Source organism: Myodes glareolus, chromosome 25, assembly GCF_982192425.1.
Source record: "Myodes glareolus chromosome 25, mMyoGla1.1, whole genome shotgun sequence".
Classification (NCBI taxonomy): Eukaryota; Metazoa; Chordata; class Mammalia; order Rodentia; family Cricetidae; genus Myodes; species Myodes glareolus.
In genome coordinates, this window is record NC_142050.1 from 38,925,843 (window position 1) to 38,952,590 (window position 26,748).

General features: G+C 41.5%; 1 protein-coding gene across 12 annotated transcripts in view; it reads left to right on the forward strand.

Moving 5' to 3' along the window:
* Mgam (maltase-glucoamylase) overlaps positions 1–26,748 on the forward strand; it is a 161,078-nt gene that overhangs the window by 87,845 nt on the left and 46,485 nt on the right. For 7 of the 12 annotated variants that reach the window (XM_087901700.1, XM_087901696.1, XM_087901704.1 and 4 more), the window contains 24 exons: positions 18–218; positions 2,035–2,189; positions 3,527–3,695; positions 3,905–4,001; positions 4,340–4,452; positions 5,521–5,646; positions 6,827–6,955; positions 7,204–7,314; positions 7,725–7,787; positions 9,195–9,329; positions 9,772–9,859; positions 10,257–10,395; positions 11,156–11,289; positions 11,420–11,454; positions 11,545–11,661; positions 12,011–12,159; positions 12,690–12,774; positions 13,765–13,821; positions 17,233–17,357; positions 20,482–20,570; positions 22,138–22,187; positions 22,593–22,760; positions 25,848–25,997; positions 26,313–26,513. In XM_087901700.1, the coding sequence (XP_087757826.1) occupies positions 18–218; positions 2,035–2,189; positions 3,527–3,695; positions 3,905–4,001; positions 4,340–4,452; positions 5,521–5,646; positions 6,827–6,955; positions 7,204–7,314; positions 7,725–7,787; positions 9,195–9,329; positions 9,772–9,859; positions 10,257–10,395; positions 11,156–11,289; positions 11,420–11,454; positions 11,545–11,661; positions 12,011–12,159; positions 12,690–12,774; positions 13,765–13,821; positions 17,233–17,357; positions 20,482–20,570; positions 22,138–22,187; positions 22,593–22,760; positions 25,848–25,997; positions 26,313–26,513 (2,886 nt within the window). The remainder of the gene's footprint in view (positions 1–17; positions 219–2,034; positions 2,190–3,526; positions 3,696–3,904; positions 4,002–4,339; positions 4,453–5,520; positions 5,647–6,826; positions 6,956–7,203; positions 7,315–7,724; positions 7,788–9,194; positions 9,330–9,771; positions 9,860–10,256; positions 10,396–11,155; positions 11,290–11,419; positions 11,455–11,544; positions 11,662–12,010; positions 12,160–12,689; positions 12,775–13,764; positions 13,822–17,232; positions 17,358–20,481; positions 20,571–22,137; positions 22,188–22,592; positions 22,761–25,847; positions 25,998–26,312; positions 26,514–26,748) is intronic. The other 5 variants (XM_087901707.1, XM_087901702.1, XM_087901703.1 and 2 more) reach the window with 4 other exon arrangements.

Genomic DNA, 26,748 nt, shown 5'->3' on the forward strand with positions numbered 1-26,748 from the left:
ATTGACTTTCTTTCCAGGAATCCAGCTCTTCTGGAGTCCCTTATTGCTACTTTGTCAATGAGCTGTACTCAGTCAGCAATATTAAGTCTGGCTCAAATGAGGCCACAGCCGACATCTCCCTGAAGGCTTCTCCATTTAGCAACACCTTCCCCTCTACACCTGTGAATTCACTAAAACTACAAGTGATCTACCACAAGAATGACATGCTGCAGTTTAAGGTAAGCGCAGTGTGTGCAGGGCCTTTCCAGGTCCATCGCCTTTTGCCATCGTGGGTTACAGCATTCCAAAAACAAGTTTTATTTTTTTAGTAAAATACTCTAGAATAGCATTGTCGTGAAGAGAACAATTAAATGACTTGTAGAGTAGCAAAACCTCTAATTTTGAATTCGAGAGAATCAACATTTCTAAAAGAATGTTTTGGAGAAGAAAATATGGAGAGGGATCAGAGGAGGCTACTAGGAGGGTTGGGCAGCTGTGGATGACTTTGCTCCAGGGAGAATAAGGGGGGCTGGGAATAGCAGATGTTTTTGAGACCTTGAGACCTTCCTGGTCATTCATATCAGCTACAAGGAGATGCCTGAGGAATGACCATTGTTTTCCTAGGTTTCATGTGTGTGTATGGATGGTAGTGATAATAGATTTGTGATTGACAAAAGACGAGTAGGAATATAAATAAAAAAATAAAAATGATTTCTTTTCCTTCCATGGTTTAATTAAGCAAAGGGACTGGGGTGAGCTAGATAACCTCTGTTGTTTCCTGATTAAACTGGGAGCTGCCCTGAAACAAGGGTTTGTCCTCCACCATGGTGGTATTGGGATCCCACAGAGAGGCTGCTCTCCAGTGAGCGCTCCATGCTGCTGGAAGAACACAAGGCAGCGATCTGGGCAGACTGGCTTCACCTAGACCACTCTTAGAGTCTGAGCTCAGTCTGGACTTGAGTTCTCCATCTTCTCCTGTGATGTTTTCTGTGTCCGCACCAAAGTGGAGTTGGTCAGGTGTGCAGCCTCTGCTCACACTCACTAACCATGAAGCTGTGTGGTGGTTCTCTCCCCCATACACATGTCTTTCTGGGCCACTTTACACTCCGGGTCTTCGTCTGTGTTGTTTCCTTACCAGAATCACTTGCTCTCAAATTGTGCTGAGTTTTTTGCTGCTTAACTTTTAAGATTCAGCCTGTATTTCTTCTATGAAACCATCTCGCTGTTCTTTCCTTGTAATAGCAAAGCCTTCCGCAGATTGCATGTTAGCTCGCATCCCCCAGGAGTGCTGAGTTCTTTTTTCCTAGTTCCCATGAATTCCTGAGCTTTCCTGACCTTAACTTTGGATTTCTCACTTCCTGGCCCTACTCTTTACTGTTGTATCAGCTACACTGTGAATCTTATTTACTTGGCTTTATTTCATTTCCAGTAGGGATGCTTTTAATCAGGATAACTAATTTTTTTCCTATTTCCGAGTCTTATATCTCCCTGCACTCATAAATCCACACACAAAATAATATGCCACATGTTTATAAATACCATACCATTTTCAGAAATGGATGAACGAAAGTTCTACAGCCTATAATACTGGGATATGTCCCAAATTACGCTGTTTAATAGAACCTTGTTCTCTGCTGTGTTGGTTAAGTCCTGTCTTGAGAGGTAAAAGGAGCCCAAACAAATAGGCTCTAGGCTCTGTGAATCATGCTAAAAGTATGCTGAGGCATTTATAACTAGAGGACAATTCTTGGCTACAGTGTTCTTTTGAAATGACTGCTAACTGAATATTTACACTATTAATGTTTTAGCATATTTACCTATGATGCATTGGTCAATTCAGTATTTTTCAAATATCTAAAGTTTCAAGCCTCTCATATTTTGTGAGGAGGAAATTAAAAATCTTCATGAGTTATTTTGAATTGTATTGTTAATACTTCAAGTATATTGTTAATTGTGCAATGCTGTTAATTATGATCAATGTCAGTATGCTAGGAAAGAATCATGATGTAAATGCCACAAGTTTGTCTTTTGATAAAATGGTTTCCTCTGGCCTAGATCTTTGATCCCAACAACAACCGGTATGAAGTCCCAGTGCCTCTGAACATCCCTGCTGTTCCAGAAAGCACCGATGAAGGCCGTCTCTATAATGTTTCCATCAAGGAGAACCCATTTGGGATTGAAATTCGCAGGAAGAGTACAGGCACTGTAATGTGAGTGGGTCCTGGTCTGACTCAGGGTTCTTGCTTTCTTAAACATTGCTCACCATGTCCATTGTCCTGAAGACATCCTGGTTCAAAGTATCAGCCTGCCCACGTTCACATCCATGATGTAGTAGTTACCTAATATAACTGTGATAAAAAGCCATTGCCAAGACAACTTATTGAAAAGTTTGTTTAACTTTATGGCATCAGAGAGTTCAAGTCTATGATGGTGAAGTGGATGCAGGCAGCAGGCACGAAAGCAAGAACAGGTGGAAGATCACATGCTGAACTGCAAACAGGAAACAGAAAGAAAACTGGGAATTGTGTAAGGCTGTGAACTTCAAAGCCTGTCCCCAGTGACGTACTTCCTGCAACAAAGCTGCAGCTACCATTAGTCCCCAAATAGTGCCCAAATGAGGACCAAGTATTGAAATACCTGTGCCTATGAGGGATAGCTCCTCTCACCACCACATGAGAAAGTACTTTCTGTCCACAGAGGAAATATTTAATACTCTGAGAGTGATACTAAGGCAGTGGCAGGTTCATAGAAATTATTGAACAAGTACTTACTTAATTCCTTCTTTGAATTAGGTTCCCACATGGTGATATTTCTTCCATTAAACAAAGTTAAATTATACGCTAAAGAGAAATTTGATATAGTGACAATTGGTATGCTGGAAAACTCAGGGAAATCAGATTATCTGTTGGCATAGATACCATAATCTGAGTTTGTGTCTCTGAGGAAGAGGTGATGTTTGAAATGGAATCTAGATTAGGAGAAGTTCCACAGAGAGTTCTGGGAAAAGGAACATCTGTGATAGAATGAAATAAGTTATGAGCTGGAGGGAATTCATCAGTTACAATAGAGATTCCCCTCAGGTAACGGCTAGGATGAATGTGCAGACAAAGCAGGCATGGGAGATGGGATTTAGAACAGGAAGAAACCTTCAGGGTCCTCAGATTGTTTCAGGACAGATGAGTGTGCATGTGGGCAGGGGTGTGAGCTGGTGTGAGGTGCTCATATCACAGCCCTGGATACATGGAGGAAGTGGGCATCAGGGGTCAGGAGCTGAAGGCACAGTGAGTTTGAAGGGGTGAGGTGAAAAAAGTCTCTTGATCTATGACTGTGGACAGCAGTAAAGGGAAGCAAAGGCAAAGAGCAGGAGAATTGGTGACTTGGGCCTTAGTCATGGTGACTGTTTATTTAGCCACTAACTTACTTGTTTTGTTTGAGACTCCAGTAGGGATGGTTTGTGCAACGGAGGGTCTGCTGTTCTCACAAAGGCAGCTGTTGTAAACCACTAGAAGCTGATTTTCTGTTGCAAATGTCTCTTCTCCTTCTGCAGCTGGGACTCTGCGCTCCTTGGCTTCACCTTCAATGACCTGTTCATCCGCATCTCCACCCGCCTGCCCTCCACGTACATCTATGGCTTTGGGGAAACTGAGCACCCAACTTTCAAGATAGACTTGAACTGGCACACGTGGGGCATGTTTTCCAGGGATCAGCCCCCGGGGGTAAGGACAGGGTGTTTGGGTCTGGGTTCTGTCCTTTTCTTCTACCCCGTGTGTCAAGTATTTCTTTTTTGCAGACTCCATCTGATTACTACCTTCCACTGCTCCAGTTCTTAACAGAGAAAGCTTGACACAACATAGCAATCACGTTTCTGTTGAGTTTCTTTCCCAAGGACACAGTCCTCTAACCTCTTTTTTCCTGTGTTCCTCAGTACAAGATGAATTCCTATGGTGTCCACCCTTACTACATGGGGCTAGAGGAAGAAGGCAATGCCTATGGAGTTCTCCTGCTGAACAGCAATGCCATGGGTAGGACGAACCTTTTTCCCTTATCGTATGCCAACTATTCTTCCATTGCTTTAGAATGTACTTAGTGAAAAAATATAATCTTTGTGGATTGGTTTTCCCTTTCATTGACCTTTTTTATATATAATATATACATTATATAAGTTATATATAATTTTCCCAAATTTATTTGTAATCAGCCAGTGAGAGCTTTCATTTAACGTCTTCAATTCTATATGCACATAGTCCAGAATATCTACTTCAGTGTGCTTCAGTTGAAGAGAGAGAGAAGGTCAGGATACCAGGGTTAATATTCTCAACATGAAGGATTTCAGCATGACGACATTTTCTTGTGTTTTCAGATGTGACATTCCAGCCCCTGCCTGCCCTAACATACAGAACCACAGGGGGCATTCTGGACTTCTTTGTGTTCTTGGGCCCAACTCCAGAGCTTGTCACTCAGCAGTACACAGAGGTAGGAAGGAACGCATTTATGAACTATGTGTGTTTGTGTTTCTGTTTGTGTGTGTGTACATGCACTCAAAATGTGTTACAATCCTGCTGTGTAGGATAGCCATATAATGTAACTGTCATTTGGTTTCTAAATTTGATTGTCTCTCTGAGGACAAATTGTCATATGGAATATGGGAGAGTGGATATATTCTATAAATATTAAATTATCTTTTTTCACTTATTGCAGTGGATCAGAGTTTGTGGTAACTATTGCTGGGTCTAGTGTGTCGGAGTGATCTTGAGGTTGTGGGTAGGGAGGGTATTGAATGTAGTGGTAGCACTATTGGTTAAAGTGATTTTGAGGATGGTGACCATTATGGTGATAGTGTTAGAGAGGAAGATAGGGCATGAATTGATGATGAAAGTGACAGTATTGGAGTTGATATTGGGAGCTGAGAGTGCAAGGTCCTGACAGTGATGGTGGTGGTTGATAAGATGATGTTATGGTGATAGTGCTATTGGTAATGATGCTTATGATTTTGATGACAATGGGAGTTATCATGATGACAGATATTACATCATGACCTTGTCACAGTGGTTACAGAGTGGTGATAAAGATAATGATAATACTGGTGGTTGTGGTGGGAGTCACGGTCATGACTTAATACACGTGAGAGGGTATCACACAGACTAAGTTACTCCCTCAAATCCACATGAGATAGCTCCCCAACTAACTCTGATTCGCGGGTAAAAATAAAAGCACAGAAATATCACGTAACTGCCCACATTCACCATCAGCAAGAGCTAGAGACTGTATCTTACATTAGTTATTTCCCTCTTCTTTGTGTGCTTTTAGATTCTAAATTATATGTCTAGGAATCTGAATAAAATCAAGTTTCCAGAATTTCTGAAAAGGGTGCTCTGGGAAGCTGTAGGTTTTCTGTATTGTGTTCCCGGGGTTCCACACACCCGAACACTTACTGTCTGGGTTAAAATTTGGTGTCTGATTTGGTTAAAATATTCTGACATCATATCCAACTTTTATCCAGCTTCTCCTCCAACAGTCCAATACTCTCTGTCTGTGTTCTAGTTGGTTGGTCGGCCTGTGATGGTACCCTACTGGTCCCTGGGATTCCAGCTGTGTCGCTATGGATATGCGAATGATGCTGAGATCGCCAGCTTGTATGATGGCATGGTGGCCAAGCGGATCCCCTACGTATGTACATCTGCTGAGGAAATTTTGTCAGATTTAAGTATGACATAATGTCTTTCTCATGGCATGTCCGTACTGCGCTTCTACCATCCATAGTGATTTAGGGGAGACCACTGCCCTCATCACAGTGGTGACGTAGACTAACAGAGAGCCCCTAAGACTGGTTCATGGATGCTGTCTCCTGTGCCAGGCTCTCCTCTGCTTCTTGACTGACTTCAAGATATTTAACTATACTGCCCTTACTGACATGATAATAACTCGCCATTCCAATACTAGTTTTTCTCTCAATTAAGGAAACTTCACCCAAATGCAGTGACGTAATCCCATATGAGGTTTGCTTTCTTGGGCCAGGCATAGCACAATTCTCTGAGCTCCAAACTGTCACTGGCTCCATGCTGGAATCCTGTATTGAGTTTTCAGTGAAATCACTTACAGAAGGAACCACATTCACCTCAAAACCAGAGGTCCAATAACCAGAAATCATTCTGTAACCCTTTGTGCATTCTTCTGTGTCGCATTATGGTAAGGCACTTCCTGTAACATAGTGGTTCCCAACATGTAGGTTGAGACCTCCTTGGTGGTAGTCAAGGGACCCCTTCACAGGGGTCATCTAGGACCTTTGGAAAACACAGATAATTTCATTATAATCCATGACAGTAGCAGAAGTACAGTTATGAAGTAGCCGTGGAAACAATTTTCTGATTGTGGCTCACACATCATGAGGAACTGTGTTAAAGGATGGCATTAGGAAGGTAAGAAGCACAACTGGAATGGAGAATCTCAGTGAGAGCGTCGCTTCTCATCATCTTCACCACTGGGTCCTCTACAGTGAGGGCTAGTTTTGTTTTCATTCTTTTATAGTAGATCTATGATCTATATTATATAACGACATTGTTTTCTATGAACCGTTGTCACTGACGTCAAGACACATTCATAGAGAAAGTCAAAGCACTTTTTTTCTACAGCCTTTACAGACAGGCATTGATACTCATCGTATGCTTTTTGTTGATGCTGAAATGAATTTTTTCTGTTTCTGAGGAAAATTTAAAAACATCCATGAATTTTCCCATGTCCAAAGCTACAGTGTGGCATACATAGGGGTGGAATAGCTGGGCATAAGCTGTAGTAACTGCTGGAGCCTGAACTCTCCAGCCAGCAGCCACTCTTTCCTGTGTCCTCCCAGGACGTGCAGTACTCAGACATCGACTACATGGAGAGGCAGCTGGACTTCACCCTCAGCCCCAAGTTCTCTGGGTTTCCAGACCTGATCAATCGCATGAAGGCTGATGGGATGCGGGTCATCCTCATTCTGGTTAGTTCATTGTGAATGTGTACGCTGTGCTTGGGACAATAGATGGGATTGTGTGGGGTTTGCTTAGAATGTTTGTCCTTTCCAGTTATTGGAGAGAAACAGAAGTCAGTTTTTATAAGTGTTTTTCTTGGGAGTCACAGAAGCTCTACAGTGAAATTCCAACTGAGGATTTCCCATTTTCTATCCTACCCTTTTTTTTTTCTCATCTTCTGTCTTAATTTTCCACCTGCCTTGTGCTCTGATTTCAGGACCCGGCCATTTCTGGCAATGAGACACAGCCCTATCCTGCTTTCGAACGGGGTATGGAGAATGACGTCTTCATCAGATATCCCAATAATGGAGACATTGTCTGGGGAAAGGTATGAGCTCTGTGTTGATCCACAGACTCACACTGGGTCAAAGCCACTGTTAGCAGTCTTTAGAAATGTTGATTTTGGGGCCTGTTATGTGTGGTTTCTAAAGTTGTAGTTTTCTTCCTTCCTTTCTTCCTTCCTTCCTTCCTTTCTTCCTTCCTTCCTTCCTTCCTTCCTTCCTTCCTTCCTTCCTTCCTTCCTTCCTTCCTTCCTTCCTTTATTTCGCTTTGACTTTTCTTGTTTGTTTTTAACCTAATATCTGCTGATCTGCTTAAGCACTTTGAGGAATCTATTTTTCTTTACAGAAATCCTCTCTGGCAACTATTAGCTCTAGATCCTTGACTTCCAGTTTCCTAAGGAATTAGTTGTATGAACATTTGTTCAGCACATGTCTGGTAAATCTTTTCTCTCCATAGGTCTGGCCTGATTACCCTGATGTTGAAGTGGACTCCTCTCTAGACTGGGACAATCAACTGGAGGTAAAAGGCACTTTGTGGATGCTGGATGTGGTCAGGGTTTCCAGGAAGAGGCAGCCATGTCTAGGATATTAGATGTGTCTACACAGAGGACAGAGACATGTGAAAAAGAACCACATAGCAGCAATGTTCCTCCTGTCAGTCTGAGATAAATTATTTTATGGTTAGCTATGTTTTACTTCAAGTTGTGATGTTGGCATTATTGATCATAGGGTTTAAGACACAATGTGCTCAATTTTCCTTCTCATAGTTTTTTCTATGTCACAATGGCAATTTCAAATGTAAGGTGGTCAGTTCCTGAGGGCTGTGAACTCAGAACTGGATGCTAGCCCTGACAGTTTCCAGCCTTTGTCCTCAGGTGTGGGATCCTTTCTTCCATGTATGTTTATGATCACACACAGGCTGCTCCATGTCCACACCTTACTCCAGCACCGCCCTTCCATCCTGCACTGGGCCTCCCGACTTTCCTTTTCCTTTCAGTTGTAGTCTCCTATTATTAATTTGCTTTCTTCTGCGAACAGGCTTTTCCATTATAGGGACCAAGTAGCCTAGGTTTCAGTCCTAATTTTTTATTATCTGCATTTACTTATTCCTTGACCCAACTGGCACAAGAATCGTTAGACGTTCCTCTTTCTAAGATGTTTATCCAAAGCACTGAGTCAGCCTGTTTATTTTTCTATGAGTTTTCTCATACACCTGTGAGCTGTATGTATACTGTTGGGAGGTAGCTGTCCTTGAACTTTAGTATTTGCTGAACTTTTAACTCTTCTTCAACAATGGCAGTAATTGGTGAACTGGAATTGTATCAGTATGTGCTATTGGGAAGCATAAGATAGACCTAGTGCAGCAGAAATTTGTGATAGTTAAGATGATATTGAAGCTGGTCTATATGTGGTTTTCTAGGTGCAGGTGAGATCTAGAAACCTTGTCAGATTTTAAAATTTTTCAGGTACAATCCCAGAGAACCTAGACAACAAAGACGACTCTATTAGAGACATACGTGAATCTAATCTACTTTGAAAGTAGAAAAAGTCAAGATTTCCTGAGTAAATTGGGAGCATGGGGATCATGGGAGAGGTTAGAAGGGGAGGGGAGGAGAAGGGAGGGGGAAGGAGATTTTATCATGTAAGGTATAGAGTTTTCAATTTAAGTTTTAATCATGAAAAGTCCAGGATCTGCCTGACCAGTCTATTCCATACAGTGTGAAGGTTGTTAAATGCTGGGAAAATATTATTATTTAGGCTTTTTTAAATCTTTATTCTTAAATCTTTTTCTAGTAAGTCAAGTAGGTTTTATTGCATAGGCTCTATTCAGACTAGGACTCGGCACAACTGTGGAAATTTAAGAATGTGCTTGCGTCCTATATGATATATTCACTTACAACAAATTGGTTCCATTTTAATTTGACAGCTATACCGAGCTTATGTGGCCTTCCCAGACTTTTTCCGTGCTTCAACTGCCGCGTGGTGGAAGCAGGAGATTCAAGAACTCTACAGCAACCCAGGGGAGCCAGAAAAGAGCTTGAAGTTTGATGGCCTGTGGATTGTAAGTGTGTATGGACTTCTGTGTATACATGAGTATAGTGTTTATGTGTGTATGTGTTGTTTTTAGCATGTGGATCCATGACATTTGGCGATTATTTGATAATAATTTCCAGTAAAAAATTTCAGACATAGCAAAGTGCCGATCGTCCCATCAAACTTAGAATTGTCCTCAACACAGTACGTGGCAACCTGTTTGAAGTTCCTGCTGTGAGACCTCCCAGCAGTTAGTGGGAATTCCTTAAAGCATTGCTTGTTTTAATGGAAAATATAAAATCATCTAGTCAATCATGTTGAGGCTCTTTGTTCTTTTCCAGTGTCTCGTGATTCCCCTCTGCGCAGCATCTATAGAGATGCTAAATATTGAATGTGTGACCACTTCTTTGTTCCTGCATAGACAGAATTTAAGTGTCTTTAAAAATAACCCATAATCCTGCTATTTGTAGGATATGAATGAACCTTCCAACTTTGTGAATGGGGCGGTGCCTTCTGGCTGCAGGGATGCTACTCTGAACCATCCTCCATACATGCCACGTAAGGACCACAGGATCTCTTCACTTGATGTGCAGTGGCTGGAAGAAAGATGAGCTCAGAATGCTAGGGTTACCCTGATCATGAAGGGTGCTTCCCCATTATTATTTAGGATTAATAGGGTCTAAGTCAAAAGCACATCATATTATCCAATTGGAGATGTTAGAAAATTTCTTGAATTTGTCCAGAAATCACTCACATGTGATAATGTCTCTGTGGTGTGATTACTTTGAGAATTCTTTTCTACCAATATGTACAATGAAGTAGCTTTCCCTGTGCATGGAGCTGGCGGACTTTGAAGTCATGCCTAGTTACAGCTTTGCTCCATATACAATGCCTTTTCTGAGTCAAGAATTAAGAGTCAAGGTCAATCTTCACTGAAGTTTCATTATTTCCTCAGATTTGGAAGCCAGGGACAGGGGCCTGAGCAGCAAGACCCTGTGCATGGAGAGCGAGCAGATCCTTCCAGATGAGTCCCGGGTGCGGCACTATGATGTGCACAGCCTGTACGGGTGGTCCCAGACCAGACCCACCTACGAGTGAGTGATCCTCTGCTTTCTCCAGCTGATGGCACCGTAGGGAAAGTCAGTGATGGTTTATCTTCCACTTTCCATACTAAGGGCTGAAAAGTAATTTAACTATAACTTTGTAGAGATTTGTATTTATTAAGCAAACACTCTATGAGCATGTGTCATTATATGCTTGTATGGAAACAAGATCTAAACAAGGTACCTTCACATCAGTGGGAAACAGCGCTGGTGAGGCCCAGTCATCTGGGGAGAACAGGTCATTGCACAATGAAGCTAGAGCCATAGTTAGAGGAGACAAACAGGAAGAGAAGGACTGAAACTTCCCTTTGTTATTTAAAAATTAAGTAATCAATTAGATGTCTGCATTCTATTGTTGTTTGTTTCTTGTATTGAATGACACCATGTCCTGTGCCCACTGTATAATAGTAACTATCTTCTGAGAAACTTTAGAAAGGAATTTCTATTTTTCCTTCTCTAATACAGAAAACAAAGTATTGGGTAAACAACTAAGAACATTTATTGCAGGTTCCCTTTTGGTGACAACCCGTGGGTTCATCAAGTGATGAATTTTTAAATGATGAGATGGCATGAAAATGATGTCCCCTGTCACCCTGCTGATGTCACCCAGCAGAATCCTAACAATCAGACTTCCAGATTCTCTCCAATGATGCAGCCCACATTTGCAACCACAAAAGGGTGTGGAGGAGGAGCTCCGTTGCCTTCCTTTCCCTGTCCTACCTTTAATTTTCCTTCTTGTATCCCCAACCAGAGCTGTGCAGGAGGTGACAGGACAGAGAGGGATCGTCATCACCCGCTCCACATTCCCCACTTCTGGGCGATGGGCAGGACACTGGCTGGGAGACAACACAGCTGCCTGGGACCAGCTGAAGAAATCTATCATTGGTGTGTGGGTTGTGCACAGGGTTCTCTGCTGACTGTGGGTGGGCTGGGGAGTGAGTAGGATCCTTGGTGTAGGGGGAGGAGGAGGCAGAGAATGATGCCTGTCCTGACCCTGCTGCATCTCTCCTTGCAGGCATGATGGAGTTCAGTCTCTTTGGCATCTCCTATGTAAGTGCTCTTGCATGCTCCCCCTCCCTAGGAAGGTGGCAGCATCCCCCAGAAAGCACCAAGAGCTCACTTTGCTCCTTGTTGTTTCAGACCGGAGCAGACATCTGTGGGTTCTTTCAAGATGCTGAGTATGAGATGTGCGTTCGCTGGATGCAGCTGGGCGCCTTTTACCCCTTCTCCAGGAACCACAACACCATTGGGACCAAGGTGGGGCGTCAGCTTCCTCACTCTATTATGTCACTGGAAGTGCTCCCTCGGCTGTTGAGAGCAATCCTGCTGTCTGTGTTTCCAGAGAAACTGCAAATCCATCAGTTCTCTTCCTATACCATAGTTTTAATATTGCTTTCATGACTTTTCTCTTAGCTAGTATTTTCTATTATATCTGATGAAGAATGTCTTATGACTTTTTCTGTTAGAATTTTGCTGATATTTACCAGTCCAGTGAGAATATTTTAGGATCCTGTTCATCCTATTCATTGTCTAGGCCTTTAGTGACCTTTTTGAATTCCTTAGTTGTCTCTGTTGGACATTGGACACTTTTCTTCTGTTGCTTTAGAGACAAGACCCTGTGTCCTGGAATTCAACCTTTGAGGACATTTCCAGAAGTGTGCTAGAGACCAGATACACCCTGTTGCCGTATCTCTACACCTTGATGTACAAGGCCCACACAGAGGGCAGCACAGTTGTGCGGCCTCTTCTCCATGAGTGAGTGTCAGACGGGAATCCTGTTGGACAATGGGCAATTTCCTTATCATATAGGGTGGAAGTGCATCCAAACACTGGCGGGTTTCCACAGTGAAGTGATGAGCCCCCTTTTGTCTGAACTCTCCCAAGGGTGTACCTTTATCACGCCTGTGTTGGGTTTAAGGTATTCATTGAACGTATGAAATGAAAGGTTCCAGTACAACACTGTTTCTTTCTTATGTGACCCTACACAGTCTTTCCCAAATTCAGTAGGGATTTTGTTAATTGGAACCTGAGAAGCACATTTTCATGAAACTTTAAAGGGCAGCGTATTATTGCATTACAGTGTGTCATAGTGAGGACATGGAAGAAGCTTTGTGTCAGATAATAGATTTCTCAAGTTTTAAGAATGCAGCATGTAGGCATGGGGTCTATGTGATCCTAATCATCTAGGGAAATATAAGGAAGGTATGGGGGTATAGCTGGATTTCCTTGAGGCCTTGTCCAAGGCCCCGTTGGGGTCAGGTGGGCACCTTCGTTTCCTTTTCCAGGTTTCTGTCAGACCGGGAGACGTGGAATATAGACAGACAGTTCCTGCTGGGTCCAGCCTTCCTGGTCAGCCCTGTGCTGGAGGCTGTGAGTATGGAGACAAGAGGGAGTAAGGATTCCATATAGGGCTGGGTGCCCGGGGTCATGCAGAGTCTGGTGTGAAGGGATTGTGAGACATCATTTCCTATTCTACCTTTGTCTCCTCTGGTCCCTCTGAGCCAAAGTTCCATGTCTTAGGTGTTCTGCCTTTGAAACTTTAATGTCTGCCTAATGTTTCAAGGAATAACCTTGTCATGTGTTTAAGGATGTAATTATTTCTCCAAATAAGGTATTCAGGGTCAAGTGCAGGACGTGTAAAGATTTTATATTCCTTTGATTATTAGTTACAAACCAGAGAACTGTTTGTAGCAATCTATGTCATCCTTTTAAAATCTCTTTCATCTTTATTTGTTTTTGTTTTTGAGGCTATAATGTAATTTCACAGTCCCCTGTCCCTTTGTGTCATCTTTTGAAATGAATTAGTTTAGCTGGGCTGTGGTGGCACACGCCTTTAATCCCTGCACTTGGAAGGCAGAGGCAGACGGATCTCTGTGAGTTTGAGGCCAGCCTGGTCTATAAGAAATGAACTAGTTTCCCCCTTCCTTTTCTACACGGTCTTGAAACTAGAAAAAAAAAACATTAATTTATTTGGTCTGTGTATAATATGCCTTTTGATAAAAGTGAAGAAATAATTAACACTCCTTGCATCTTTTTGAGAGGCACAATTGTCTTCTGCTCTATAGTCACCACTGCCTGTTCATTTCTCTAGGGAGGGAATGAACACATCTATAAAAGAATGTTGTCTGGTTTTCTCCAGAGTCTAGTAACCTGAGGGGCTTTGTGAAAGCACTTAGTTTTGGTAGGTTCATTTCTGTGGCTGGAAAAGGAGGATCTTCATCATTGATATCATAGGACAGAAGAAGTAATTTTGTCAATTCTGTTAGCTTATTATTATTTTAACTCCTCACCAGTGTATACTGGTCACTGTGTTCTAGATGGTAGAGTCTATGTTCACACTTCCTTTGTATTTTATTTCAGAATGCCAGAGATGTCACTGCATATTTCCCCAAAGCCCACTGGTATGACTATTCCACGGTGAGTTTTTCTTCATATTCGTACAATCAGAAAGTTGTAGTAATAAGGAATGGTGGCCCACTTCCCATTTTTCACCCGGCAAGCTTTACCCAAAATAGTTACACAGAAACTGTATTCATTTAAACACTGCCTGGCCCATTATCCGTGGCCTCTTATTGACTAATTCTCACATCTTGCTTTAACCCATATATAGTAATCTGTGTAGCACCACGATGTGATGGCTTACCAGGATAGATCCTAACCAGCATCTGTCTCGGAGAGGAGAGTCATGGCGACTGCCTCACTGCCTTCTTCCTCCCAGCATTCTGTTCTGTCTTCCCCGCCTACCTATGTTCTGACTAATCAGGCCAGGCAGTTTTCTGTATTAATTAACCAATGAAAACAACAGATAGATAGAAGACTCTCCTATATCATTTCCACTTTTTCTGTTTAAACAAAAAAGAACGCATAAGAGTGTCTGGAGATGATAGATATCAAACTCATGCCTCTTCTGGAAAGCACCTTAGGTGGTTGAACAGTCGCTTCACACTTTGTGACCCTTTTCCTAGCTTCTGACCAGTCACCCCTCAGGCCAGTATTCTACAATGACATACAGAGTATCTCACTGGTACCAGGCTTGCTGGGAGTTTATGTGTGAGTCTGTGACTTTGTCTTAACATCATTACAGTGGTGAGACACCAGTGAACTCTTGAAATCATGCTGTTGGCTTCACTTTAGTTCATATAAGTTCTTAATAATGGACGCCTTTTCTTCTCTACATTTTATTAGAAGCCCCCTTTGGGTCTGGAGACATTGCCCCACATGTAGATGTACTAGCACATAGGTCTGGTATCTGGAGTTAGATTCCTAGATACCGCTAGCTGGAGAAGGGAAGAAAGATGAGTTGTGCTCTGATCTACACCACACACAAACACACACACACACACACACACATACACACACACGCACATGCGCACACCCATGCACATATGCAAACGAACACAGCCCTCCCTCTAAATAGACAGATAGACGGGCAAACTGATAGATAGAGATAGAGAGGGAGATAATTATATAGATTATCTATATCAATATAGACCACCTTAAAATAGGCAACTGGCTCATCTGTTCTAGTGCTGACTTTATTCAGTAAAATGCTTTTTGTTGAGAATTGGATGTAGGAACATTGAACACACAGCCTCATGAACCCGAGCCTGTAATCAGTACCTAGGGTTTGTTTATTTTAAGTACAGGCACAAAAATAAATAAATAAATAAATATATATATCACATTTTTAAAGTTATATATAGATATCTACCTATATATATATATATATATCTGTGTATATAGAGAGATAGATAAATAAAATTTAGAAGTCAATCTGTATATCTTGTAAACTTAAGGGGAATTCCTCCATATTAACACCTAAGATTAACAGTTATGAGACTTATATAAACATATAAAACACACACAGACATACAGTGCATCACTTGGATGCCTGAGGTGTTCACATGCATTTACCAATGAGAAGACAACAAGAGAAGCTCTTTGTGATTTATTTCTGGGCCAGTGCAAGCTAAGAGTCCAGCTGAAAGGACAGGGTTTTAGAGGTCTGCTGCCCTCTAACAGAAGGAGAAGGAAGTGGCAGGCAATTGTCAGCTCATGTGTCAGTCCCTTGGGTGACAACCCCAGGGGACTGGAGTGAGACTGGGTGACAGCTGTGTGAAGAAGAGTGAGTGGATTCCTCCTCTTCATCTTGGGGGCAGCTGGACCCTCCTCCACATGCTTTGTTATTGGCTCATTCTGCCTTTAGGGTGGGGATGCTCTACTGCCTCCTTAGTAGACCATAGTCAGCAGAAGTGGTCCTCATGTTGTCTGAATTTCATCTGACTGCCTTATCCCTTCCCAGTGAGATCTTCTGGGTGTGTTGGGGATTTCTGATATAGGGTCTGGACTAGGGTTAAGTAGGGAGAAGCACAGGACACACAATTTGAGGACGTCCTGTGCTGTAAGGCTGGCCCTGGCTTTACATGGTCTTGAGAGCATAGAACACCTTAAAATTTGCACCCTAGGCAACTGGTTAGCCTGTCCTAGTAGCTGACCTTACCCAGTAAAATGCTCTAAACATTGAGCACTAGATGTAGAAACACTGAGCACACAGCCTCATGAAGCTGAGCAGGTAATCAGTACCAGGGCTTGTTTATCTTAAGTACTGACATAGACGTAAACAACTATATGTGTCACACTTTAAAAGTGAAATATGAAGGCTAACCAGAGTTTCCTGCATTGGTTACACTACTTATGGCTTTTAAATAGAAGGTAGTTTCAGATAAAGGTGAGGTAAAAGTTATCCTGCAGAGGGAAAATTAATTAAGCAAGCAGTTCAGAGAAAAATAAAAATATTTTAAATGGTGTTTAAGTAAAACAAACTTTAAATGGTTGAAATTACTGATAAAATGCTGCCTTAGTATTATTTACAACCTACATTGTTTTTTATTCTTTTTTTTGTGGGGGCAGGGATGGCTAAACACTTGTGTCACATATTTAAACTTCCTACTTCATGTTTTATTGGGTGACAGCCAGACAGAGCCCATATGAATACTTCTTACCTCTTAAAGCAACAGCATTCAAATACCTGCCAGAGGACAACTGCAATGTCTCATGGTCATTGTGGGATGAGTAATGGAGCTGCTAGTAGCTTGTAGCCAACAGACATCAACTCTGATACTTTAAATCAAAGGCATAGGGCAACCACATCACAAGAAGGATTTATCTGTCACAAAATATCAATGGAGCAAAGTCAGGGAGATAGAAGCCCTGCTGAGGCTGAGGCAGTGTAGGAAGGATTGAGACTGTGCATCGGGTTAGACTGCACCTCACACAAAAGGGACTCGGTAAAAGTGTTCAGAGAAGATATAGTTGGCTATATTCTGATAAGGATATGGAAACAGTACTATTTAATTGAATAAACGTTTTCTAGGAAGCTACAGTCTAGAGTGTTGGTTACTTAGTAGGTTGATGAGTGCACGTGTGAAGAAATGGGAATCTGTGATTTCTTGGGGAATGTACTAGTACTGCCCTAGGCACAAATGTTTCAGGAACTAAGAAAGAGTGGCGCCATTGCTCAATGTCACCCCACCTCCCAAATTAGAAACAGCGTGTGCAGTAAGGATGGTTGGAATTCACAGGAAGACATCATTTAGTATGTACTGTAACTCTTCCCCATATCTCCACTCCCCATAAGCTCAGGGATTCTAATAAGCTCTTAAACCTTTAAATCTGTTAAGCTTTAACAGAGAAAGCTTATATTATCACATTATCAAAGTGTGATAATGACCTAGGTTGAATGATGGTGACCGGGCAGATTGTTCAGGATCTGCTGGGTGTTCAGACAGGTGTGTGTTCCTTCTCTCATCATCTCTTCTCCTGCCACAGGGTACAATTATTAATTCAACAGGACAGTGGAAGACCTTGCCTGCCCCTCTTGAGCACATCAATCTTCACATCCGTGGAGGTTCCATCTTGCCATGGCAACAACATGCCCAGAACACACAGTTAAGGTGAGTGATGGGACTTGGGCTCTGCTTTGCATACCATGATCTCATCCTTTTATGGAGAAAGTCACTTTGCATCAAGTGTGACTCTCAAGGTCAAATGCAGTTTCCCAGGCATTTATTGTTCTGCTCTACATCAATGTGTTTTGCTCCTTTTCACAACTGAACACTTTGTTTGTATCTGTGACCACAGTGTGCTGAAGCAGCAGGTGGAATGTGGTGAGAGAGGATGCTGGCTTTTTTGCCTTTGTGTGTGTGTGTGTGTGTGTGTGTGTGTGTGTGTTTGTGTGTTTGTGTGTGTGTGTGTGTTGGCTCCTTTTGCCTTTGTGTGAATATGTGTGTGTGTGTGTGTGTGTGTTCTAGCTTCTTCTCCCTTTGTGTGTGTGTATGTGTGTGTGATCACATCACACTCTGCCTTTGGATTTTCTGTTTTGTCGTTTCTCTGGAATCTGTAGACTGAGAGCTACACCTGATGGACGTGGAAAGATCTTCTTCCCTGAGCCTCTGTAAACCCTTCCAGTTTTCAGGATGCTGAGTGTCCTGTGGTCAGCCTCCTGCTTTTCCCGGGGCTGTTGCAATTTTAGTTCTGATAGTCTCACATCTTGAGGAAGCTCCAGTCTGGTCCAGTCATCCCTCTCTTGCCCTGGTCTGACTGTCTACCCCATGTTCACTACTCTTGTCCCATTCCTTCTCATTTCCAGGTTAGTTTCCCCAATGGGTCCTTCTCATATTCTAGTTTCCCACGTTTACCCCTACCCCACAAAGCCATTTCTTTTTAGTGATTCAAAATGGGATTCAGGAGCATAAACTCAAGTGTCCAGTACATCAGTTTCTCCTTTGTAACTTTTTATTCCAAAATGGTAGCCTTCACTTCTAGTAAAGAGTTCATATTGGTGCCAAAGTTTTACTGAAACTATTAGCATATTTATTTACCACAGACAAGGATTTATTAGGATGGTGGAAACCTATTTTTCTCTTTGAACACCCCTCACTGCTTTAATTATTTAATTTCACACTTTTTGAAAAAATGTTTAATCCAATGACAGTTTGTTTTTTCATTGTCTTTTCACCGTCAGTCTATTGTGTACTATTTGTATTTTCACCGTCAGTCTATTGTCTCCTATAGCAATTTCTCTCACAACAATGAAAATTTTGTCTTTCTTCTTCCTTGATGTCCGAATTCCTTTATTAGAGAGTCCCTGCACTTCCCCAGTGTGTTTTCAAGTTTAATACCTGTACTTCATGCAGTGTCTCTTTTTAAATTTTTTTTATTCTTTGAGTCTTTCACATCATTCCTCCAATTCCACCCATCTCCTTCCCCACCTAAGAGAAAAACAAAATTTAATAGAAAAAAAGGAGAAAATAAAAAAAATTAAAAAAACCACAAAAAAGGAGGAGAGAGGGTAAACACTCACCATGGAAGCTGCAGTGTGACACCGTACTCATGCAGCAAACCCCTCTATCCATACATTTTTACATTATGCAGTGTCTTGATAGCCATATGGATCAGTTATGTTCCAAACATGACAGTCTGCAAATATAACCAACTCTGCAACTGCATTCAGGCATCTTCTCCCATTGCTCTTCATGCTGGGTCAGTCTGTGAGGCAAACTATCAAGTATTTACTGACCCATCCCATAGTTCATTTCACCCTCAATTTCCTACTAAATAATTATTACATATGATTATTAGTCTACATTAATTGTACAAATTAATCACTGACGCATCTCTTTACATCTGTATGTAATGCGTTGATTATGTTCATCAATTAGTTGCCCCCCCCCTTTATGCCATCCTTCAGTATTTCTCTCGTAGTACCCATCTCAGGCTCTGATCGTGCCTCTTTGATCTGTCATTTTTTTGTTTGCTTATTTATGGGTTTTATTGATAATAGAAATATGAAATGAAGCCATGACATTATATGTCCAGCTGATTATGCTTAACACGGTGTCTGCCATGTCTGACTTTCTGGGCATCTTTGTGATTTAGTTCACTGTGTGTATTCCTATGTTGTTTCTGTCTCTTATGAGTGTTGATTTCTCCCTTGCAAGCCTACCAATCTTTTACATAGTAGTATAAATTCCACACTTTAGTGTGCACGTCCTCTGAATTTTATCACACTTCTGTTAGTGTCTCTGCGCTCGCTTTAGTGTGCACATCCTCTGAATTTTATCACACTTCTGTTAGTGTCTCTGCACTCTCTGATCTCTTATTTGCACCCCTTTTCACTCTCTACTTTGGTTGCCTGTCAACTGTGTTGGATATGTCTTATAGTACTAAGATTTAGGATTGTGTGGATTTATATTTATACTTATTGGCATTTTAGCAATGATAAATCAATCCCTGACTGAGGAAATAGCTGATTTTGTTGAAAGCAGTCTGATTAAGTAGTGGAAGGATGACCTGCAACAAATACAGTAGAAAACCTGAGGCAGGTGAGGGGCACATACGAAACAAGCATGAAATGGCTTTAGATGTATTGTTTAGTTTTGGTTTTCCAAAAGAAAATAATAGAGATAAAATTAGTTAAGCAGGCATAATGGTATATAATAGAACTAGCACTTGAGCAGCAGAGGCAGGAGGGATTATGGGTTAGTAACCAGCCTGGACCAGGGAGCCAGTTCTAAGCTAGTCTGAGCTGCTTGCCTCAAAAACAAACAAATAAACCAATGACCCCAAACAAAGCCACCAAATATAGAGTTACCATTCAATAGATAATCCTTATTTTATGTGTTTCTTAGTAAACGTTTCCATAGTAGAGAAAACATATCTCCTGGCAGCAGCTGACATAGTCCTCATTGTATGGTCTCTGTAGTGACCTTGACCAGAGCACCACTGTCTAAGGCTCCACCCTGTTTCATAGTCTACATTCTGTGTATCACAGCCCCAGCATGCACTGTCACTGATGGTTAAACCCTGACTTCCTGTTTGGGGATATATCTGTCCTGTGACAGTGATACTGGAGAAAGTGTCTTCTAGCATTCTTGCCCCTGTCTCTGAAGGGAAGAAGTCACCCATGACTAGTCCTTTACCCATCCATCCTTGTCCATGTGACAATTGATGGCAATATCTTCTAAAATCCTTTGAGTACTAAGGATTTGTGCCGTGTGTAAATCTTGTACCCCACAGCCGGAAGAACCCTCTTGGCCTTCTCATTGCCCTGGATGAAAACAAGGAAGCAAGAGGAGAGCTGTTCTGGGATGATGGGCAGTCAAAGGGTGAGTGCTGCGAGAGGGCGTGGCCACGATAGGACTGCCTGTCTGACTCTGCCCCTTCACCCCTGCTGGCCATTCAGCTGTGCAGGAGATCTCATCTGGCATCCTAGAGCATCCTCCCAGAGAAACCATGGACTTCTGGTTGTACTCATCAGAGACCATGCTAGATGAACCAAAGAATGAGGAGGAGAACATCTCTCTCTTTTTCTCTGTCTGTCTCTCTCTTTCTAAATATTCTCCTTTGTTACTCATGTCTAACAGTCTCTAACTTCATTGTTAAAAGACACCTGAAGGACACATTTTGAAGAATGTTCCTATAATTCATTTTCATTGTCAATATCTTCCCCACGAGTCCTTGTGGGGAAACTGTTGATGATGTGGCAGTCATAGCCATGGTCGGGAGGCAGTGAGCACACACAGTCCTGATCATGTGCATTATGCGCTTTAGGAACTCTCTTCTTTATTTCTCTCTCTCCACCTTCGTTCCTCCCTCCCTCCCTCCCTCTCTCCCTCCCTCCCTTCCTCCCTCTCTCCCTCCCTCCCTCCCTCTCTCCCTTCCTTCCTGTCTCTACTGTACTAAGAATTCTCATGACTCTAATTTGGGAAATAGATTCCCATAAGATGACTGTGTTGGGAGGACCAAGAAGGATGCTCTCATGATCAGAGCATTGAGGAGAGGACAAGTGTGTGGCCGTGCAGACTATGCACACATATAGGCATTGTGAAATGGTTACCATAGCTTTAACTGATGTTTCTATCACTTCTAATGGCAGCATTGGCTCTCGAGAAGTTGTTCACATCACGGTTCATAGTTCTTGAACAGGTTTTCCACATTTACCCTCCTACCTGACCATTATCTTATTCCTTCTTCTGTTCATGTGAGTGCGGCTATTTATCCCTAGTATAAACAGAGACCATACATTGCTTCTCTTTAGTTGTCTCACCTACTTCTCCTAATGATATATAAACCAGATTCATGTCTGCTCTCACCATGCAGGGCTTACTTCTTCTTTAACAGGAAAGAAATCTCCATTGTAAACATGTACCCTAATTCTTTTATTCATTCATCTGTTAATAGATATGTTTGTTGTTTCTTCATCTTAGCTATTGTGAGAAAACAGACAACAGACTTAACAGCAATATCTTAGGAGGAAATAGAGAGGGAAACTTCTTGAATATTGGACATGGTTTTGTGATTCTAAATATGACACCAAAAACATAGACAACAAATCATAAAAAATTTACATAGTCATTATGGAGAACAGTGTAGATGCTTCTTCACAGGTTGAAAGTAGAGCTACCATATAGCACACAAGTCCCCTATCTGGGTCTGTACCATCAAAAGAAATGAAACAGTGTGTCACAGAGATCTGGCCTCTCCTATTCACTGTGGCCTTACCTGTACTAGTGAGGATCTGGAAGCAGCCGAAGTGTCTGTAGAAGTTGTGATTGATAGGTCTAGTGCAGTGTACTTCAGTCATGAGTAGAAAGAGCAGTCAGTTTTTAGGAGAAGAGGTGAATCTCATTTCCTGTGGGCAGAGACCAGGCTGACATCTCTTTCTTCTTTCAGATAATTTGGCCAACAACATTTACCTCTTCAGTGAATTTTCTGTCACCCAAGTGAGTGCATATTTTTACGATTATTGTGTGAAATTTCATATGATGATGACTGTATGTTTTGCTGTGTGCATATTACTGTATTTATTTCAGCATCAGCCTTTATGTGGATGAATACCACTATTTATGACTCAATTCATAATTATATCAGCTAGTTATTAAAGAGTAGATCGTGATAAAGAAAATAAGCTAGTGTTGTAAAATCCTATTCTATAAAACATTGTCTGTTTCCTCACTCTCTCTATGGGCATTATAAAAATAAATTTGTACACCCATTAGCATGCACCAACAAAGAAAATTGATAGATCATTGGAGCAGGTAAAAGGTACAGTCTAGAATGGGGTATTTTAGGACCTAAAGAATCCAAGTGTTCATTATTTGTTCATCATTATACTTTATGTGTTTCAGAACCATTTGGATGTGAAAATTTCAATTTCAAACTACAAGGATCCCAATAACTTAGCATTCCAGGAAATTAAAATCTTTGGGACGGAGGAAATTAACAATATCAGGGTGAAACAGAATGATGTTCTCCTTCAAATGTCTCCAAAAATCTCCTACAATTCAGATCTGAAGGTAAGAATTCATCATGTGAGGGTAACTTTCACGAACCTCCATGGTGTCTTGAGTCATTTCTTGTTATGATTACATGGGTTATTGAAGGATCAGAGCCATCTGAGGTCTAATGGTCATGTCAGAGTATGGAGAAGGAAGGTAAAAATGTAGAGATAGTTTGAGGCACCATGGATCCAGGTTTTTCATATTTGTTTTCTTCACTCTCAGTGTTTGGTTTTCTCTAACTGGATGTGGGAACAAGGTCTGAGGGACAGGATCTGAAAGTTAATGGCTTGTTCTTGAAGGTGAAGGTAGAGATAGGAGTCTTGTATTAAAACATTTAAATTACATTTATTTATTTATTATTTTATGTTTCTATCCATTTGTTGAACTCCATTAAGACACAATATACTCTAATATATACATTTGTAAGAAATATTTTATGAAAAAGTTGATGGTGTGATTAACTAACTTAGGTGGTGACTAGAAAGTGGTATTCTGGCAGATACAAGGATAGCCAATCTTTCCGTATGACGTCTATTTCCTCAACATTGTGCAGGATCTTTCCTTAGTCAACTGAGCTTGCTAATTGATCTATTGACAGTTGATGTTTTGCCATGACAGCATACAGAGAGGATACATATATTACAAGGTTACAAATAAAGAATTAAGTGGTTGATTGTGTCTATGGCCAAGTTTAAGACATCTGAATGATGGATATGTGAAAACAAGCCTTATTCTTGATGGAAAATAAGGTAGTTAAGATTTCATCAAAAGAGAACTCTATTGTTTGAACCAGGGTGATGAGAGATGCAATTCACATGCATGAAAATATACACAAGTATTAAGAAGGTATATAAACCAATGTTGGTAAAATATTTGCTTTGGTTTTATCTGAAGAGATGAAGTAATTGAGACCAGTTTTTTGGATTCACAGAGATGGAGACATGACTCAGCATTTAATATCACTGGCTGTTCTTCCAGAGGTCCTACATTTGATTCCCAGTACACACGTTGGTTCACCAACACCCTTAACTCCAGTTCCAGGGGATCCAATGTTACTTCTGGCCTCTATGGCTACACCACACACATAATGTATGCAAGCAAAACACCCATACATGTAAAATAAGGCTGGATTCATCAGCTTTACGTGACAAGAAGTCTGAGGTGGCAAACACATTGGAGTTTTTCTTTATTTTTCTGCAATTAAAACTTCAAAGTTGAAAACTTGTTGGAATTGATTCAGTATAGAAGGAAGGAGCAGGCCTGGGCCCCACGTTGGGCGCCACTCTGTAAAAGGAGTGGTGGGCTGCATTGCCACCCAGCTCGCGCACCGCTAGCTTTACACCCGAAATAACAACATATAAACTGTATACATTTAAACACTGCCTGGCCCATTATCTGTAGTCTCTTATTGGCTAACTCTCACATTTTGATTAACCCATTTCTAATAATCTGTGTAGCACCACGAGGTAGTGGCCTACCGGGAAAGATTCAGCATGTCTGACCTGGCGGCTGGTTCCATGGTGTCTGCCTCATTGCCTTCTTCCCAGCATTCTGTCTAGTCCACCCACCTATGGTCTGACCTATCAGGCCAAGCAGTTTCTTTATTAATTAACCAATGAAAGCAACAGAAATACGTAAGACTCTCCTACATCAATTCAGAGGTTGAACTTCATCAGATCTAGGGTCTGTTTTGTCTAGCGTCTGGTAGAGGCTGCTTGGATACAGTCCCCATACCCTTATTCTAGGAGAGGTGAGAAAGAAAAACAAAGTAAATAAAGAAAAGAAAGTTGTTAAAGAGGAAAGCAGAGATAAAACTGAAGGGCCAGGACCTTTTAGCCAGAAAGAAACTCTGGCCCAGCAAGTGAACTCAAATTTACTTTACTTTTCTGGCCATAAATATGCCAAAGTCATTAAACTTCCAGATAACAATAGGTAGAATGTATTATTTGAACCTGAAAGGCCAAGAAATAAGTGTACATTTTATACAAAGAAGATAGCTGGTAATGTGTTCAGAGAGGGCCTTGTTTTCCTGGAAAGTGTTTGTCTCGGTGATGCCCTCCAAGTTGAATTTTTCTTGACAGGTCAGTCAAAGGGTTCAGAAGCCTTCCGTAATCAGTCTTTAATGCCACACCTGGCTCAGGTCTCATTCACACTGAGAAGCAGAGAATTTTGAGCCAGTGAAAACTTGTCATATTTGAGAGGTTCTCAGGCACCCAACTAAGACTGTCATATTGAAGTCTCTAAGGTCCTGACAGTGATCCTTGAGTCAAGGCCTTCTTGGAGTCTGTAGCGGAGGGTGGGGTTGGCGGGACAGGAAAGCCAGGGCAGTGTCCACTGGAAGGACACTGAGGAAAGGACGGTGACATCTAGAAAGTGACAGAATGCTCCAGATACGTGGATGCATTAGTCGTGCAGGTGCTGAGTAAGAAACTTCCAATAAAAGAAGAACAGGAAAAATTAGAATGGAACGCAGCAGTTGAAAACAGATGCAGCATATGTAACTTCGAATGTGGGTTTCTGGCCTCGGGATATGATGAGACTGGGGTGTTGTAAATGAAAGTTTATATAAGGATATGTCCTATTCCCCATTCTCACACTTAGCTGATAAATCTTAGACCAAGGTAATTGGAAAAACTTGTATAAGATTCCAGAAAAACAAAATCCGCGACAGCCTAAGGCACATAACTTATATTGCCCTATTTTCTAAGCATTCCTCAGCAAAGGGGTAATGATATGAGGAGGTGATAAAAGAGAAAAATAGCATAATTTGTGAAGCGGAGGAGAAAGCCCTTTTGACAAAGTTAGTAGGGGTTATGTGGTCCAGGGAAGGAATAAAAAAAAGTGTGATCATAGCAGGTTTTTTTCCTATCTCGTTCTACAGTGTAATATAGACGATTTTGATAGAATACTGGTATTTCCACTATCTCTCCCCCATACATACAGTTGTACACTTGTCAACTGTAGTTTACTCTTTAATTGTGAAAAGCAAGGCCTAGAGATAGATTAAGAATGACTATTGCACTTAATTTCTGTTAAAAAGAAAATTAAAAAGTTCAGGTCGGACAAGACCTTTGTCCTGAGGAGGAATTTGCTTTCCTTCAGGTTGCCACCATCACAGATATCCGTCTCGTGCTGGGGGAAGAATATACCGTGGAGTGGGACCTCAGGAGGGACCAGGAGAAGATAGACTGCTATCCAGATGAACAGGGTGCTTCTGAGGCCAACTGCATTGCCCGTGGCTGCATCTGGGAGGTGAGTGTGCTGAGGACGTTCGTGGACAGTGGAATACAAACTATAATGTCTTCAGCACAAGAGTTTACCCTCCCCCCCAGATTTAGTAAAACCCATGGAAATAAAAAGCTCCCGATGAGCCTTATTTAGATTGAGGAGTGTAAGGCAGAAGATGAGGTCTTTTGTGTGGCCTTGGAGTCCTGAAACTTAAATCCATGTTTACTGCCTTATAGGCACAAGTGAATGATATGATAGCTTTCTTCGTATAAATTGATTTTATAATCTATTTTGTAACTCCAAATCCCTGCTGATGTAGGATATTGACTTTCTTTCCAGGAATCCAGCTCTTCTGGGGTCCCTTATTGCTACTTTGCAGAAGAGCTGTACTCAGTCAGCAATGTTCACTATGACTCAAATGAGGCCACAGCCGACATCTCCCTGAAGGCTTCTCCATTTAGCAACGCCTTCCCCTCTACACCTGTGAATCCACTAAAACTACAAGTGATCTACCACAAGAATGACATGCTGCAGTTTAAGGTAAGCACAGTGTGTGCAGTCAGGTGTGGGCAGGGCCTTTCCAGGTCCATCGACCTTTGCAATCGTGGGTTACAACATTTAAAAAAAAAAAAGAAAGAAAGAAAAAGAAAAAAAAAACAGAAAAAGAGTTTTATTTATTTATTTATTTAGTAAAATAGTGTGGAGCAACATTCTAATAAAGAGAGTAACTATATGACTCGCAGGGTAGTGGAACCTCTCCTTATTTTGAGTTTGT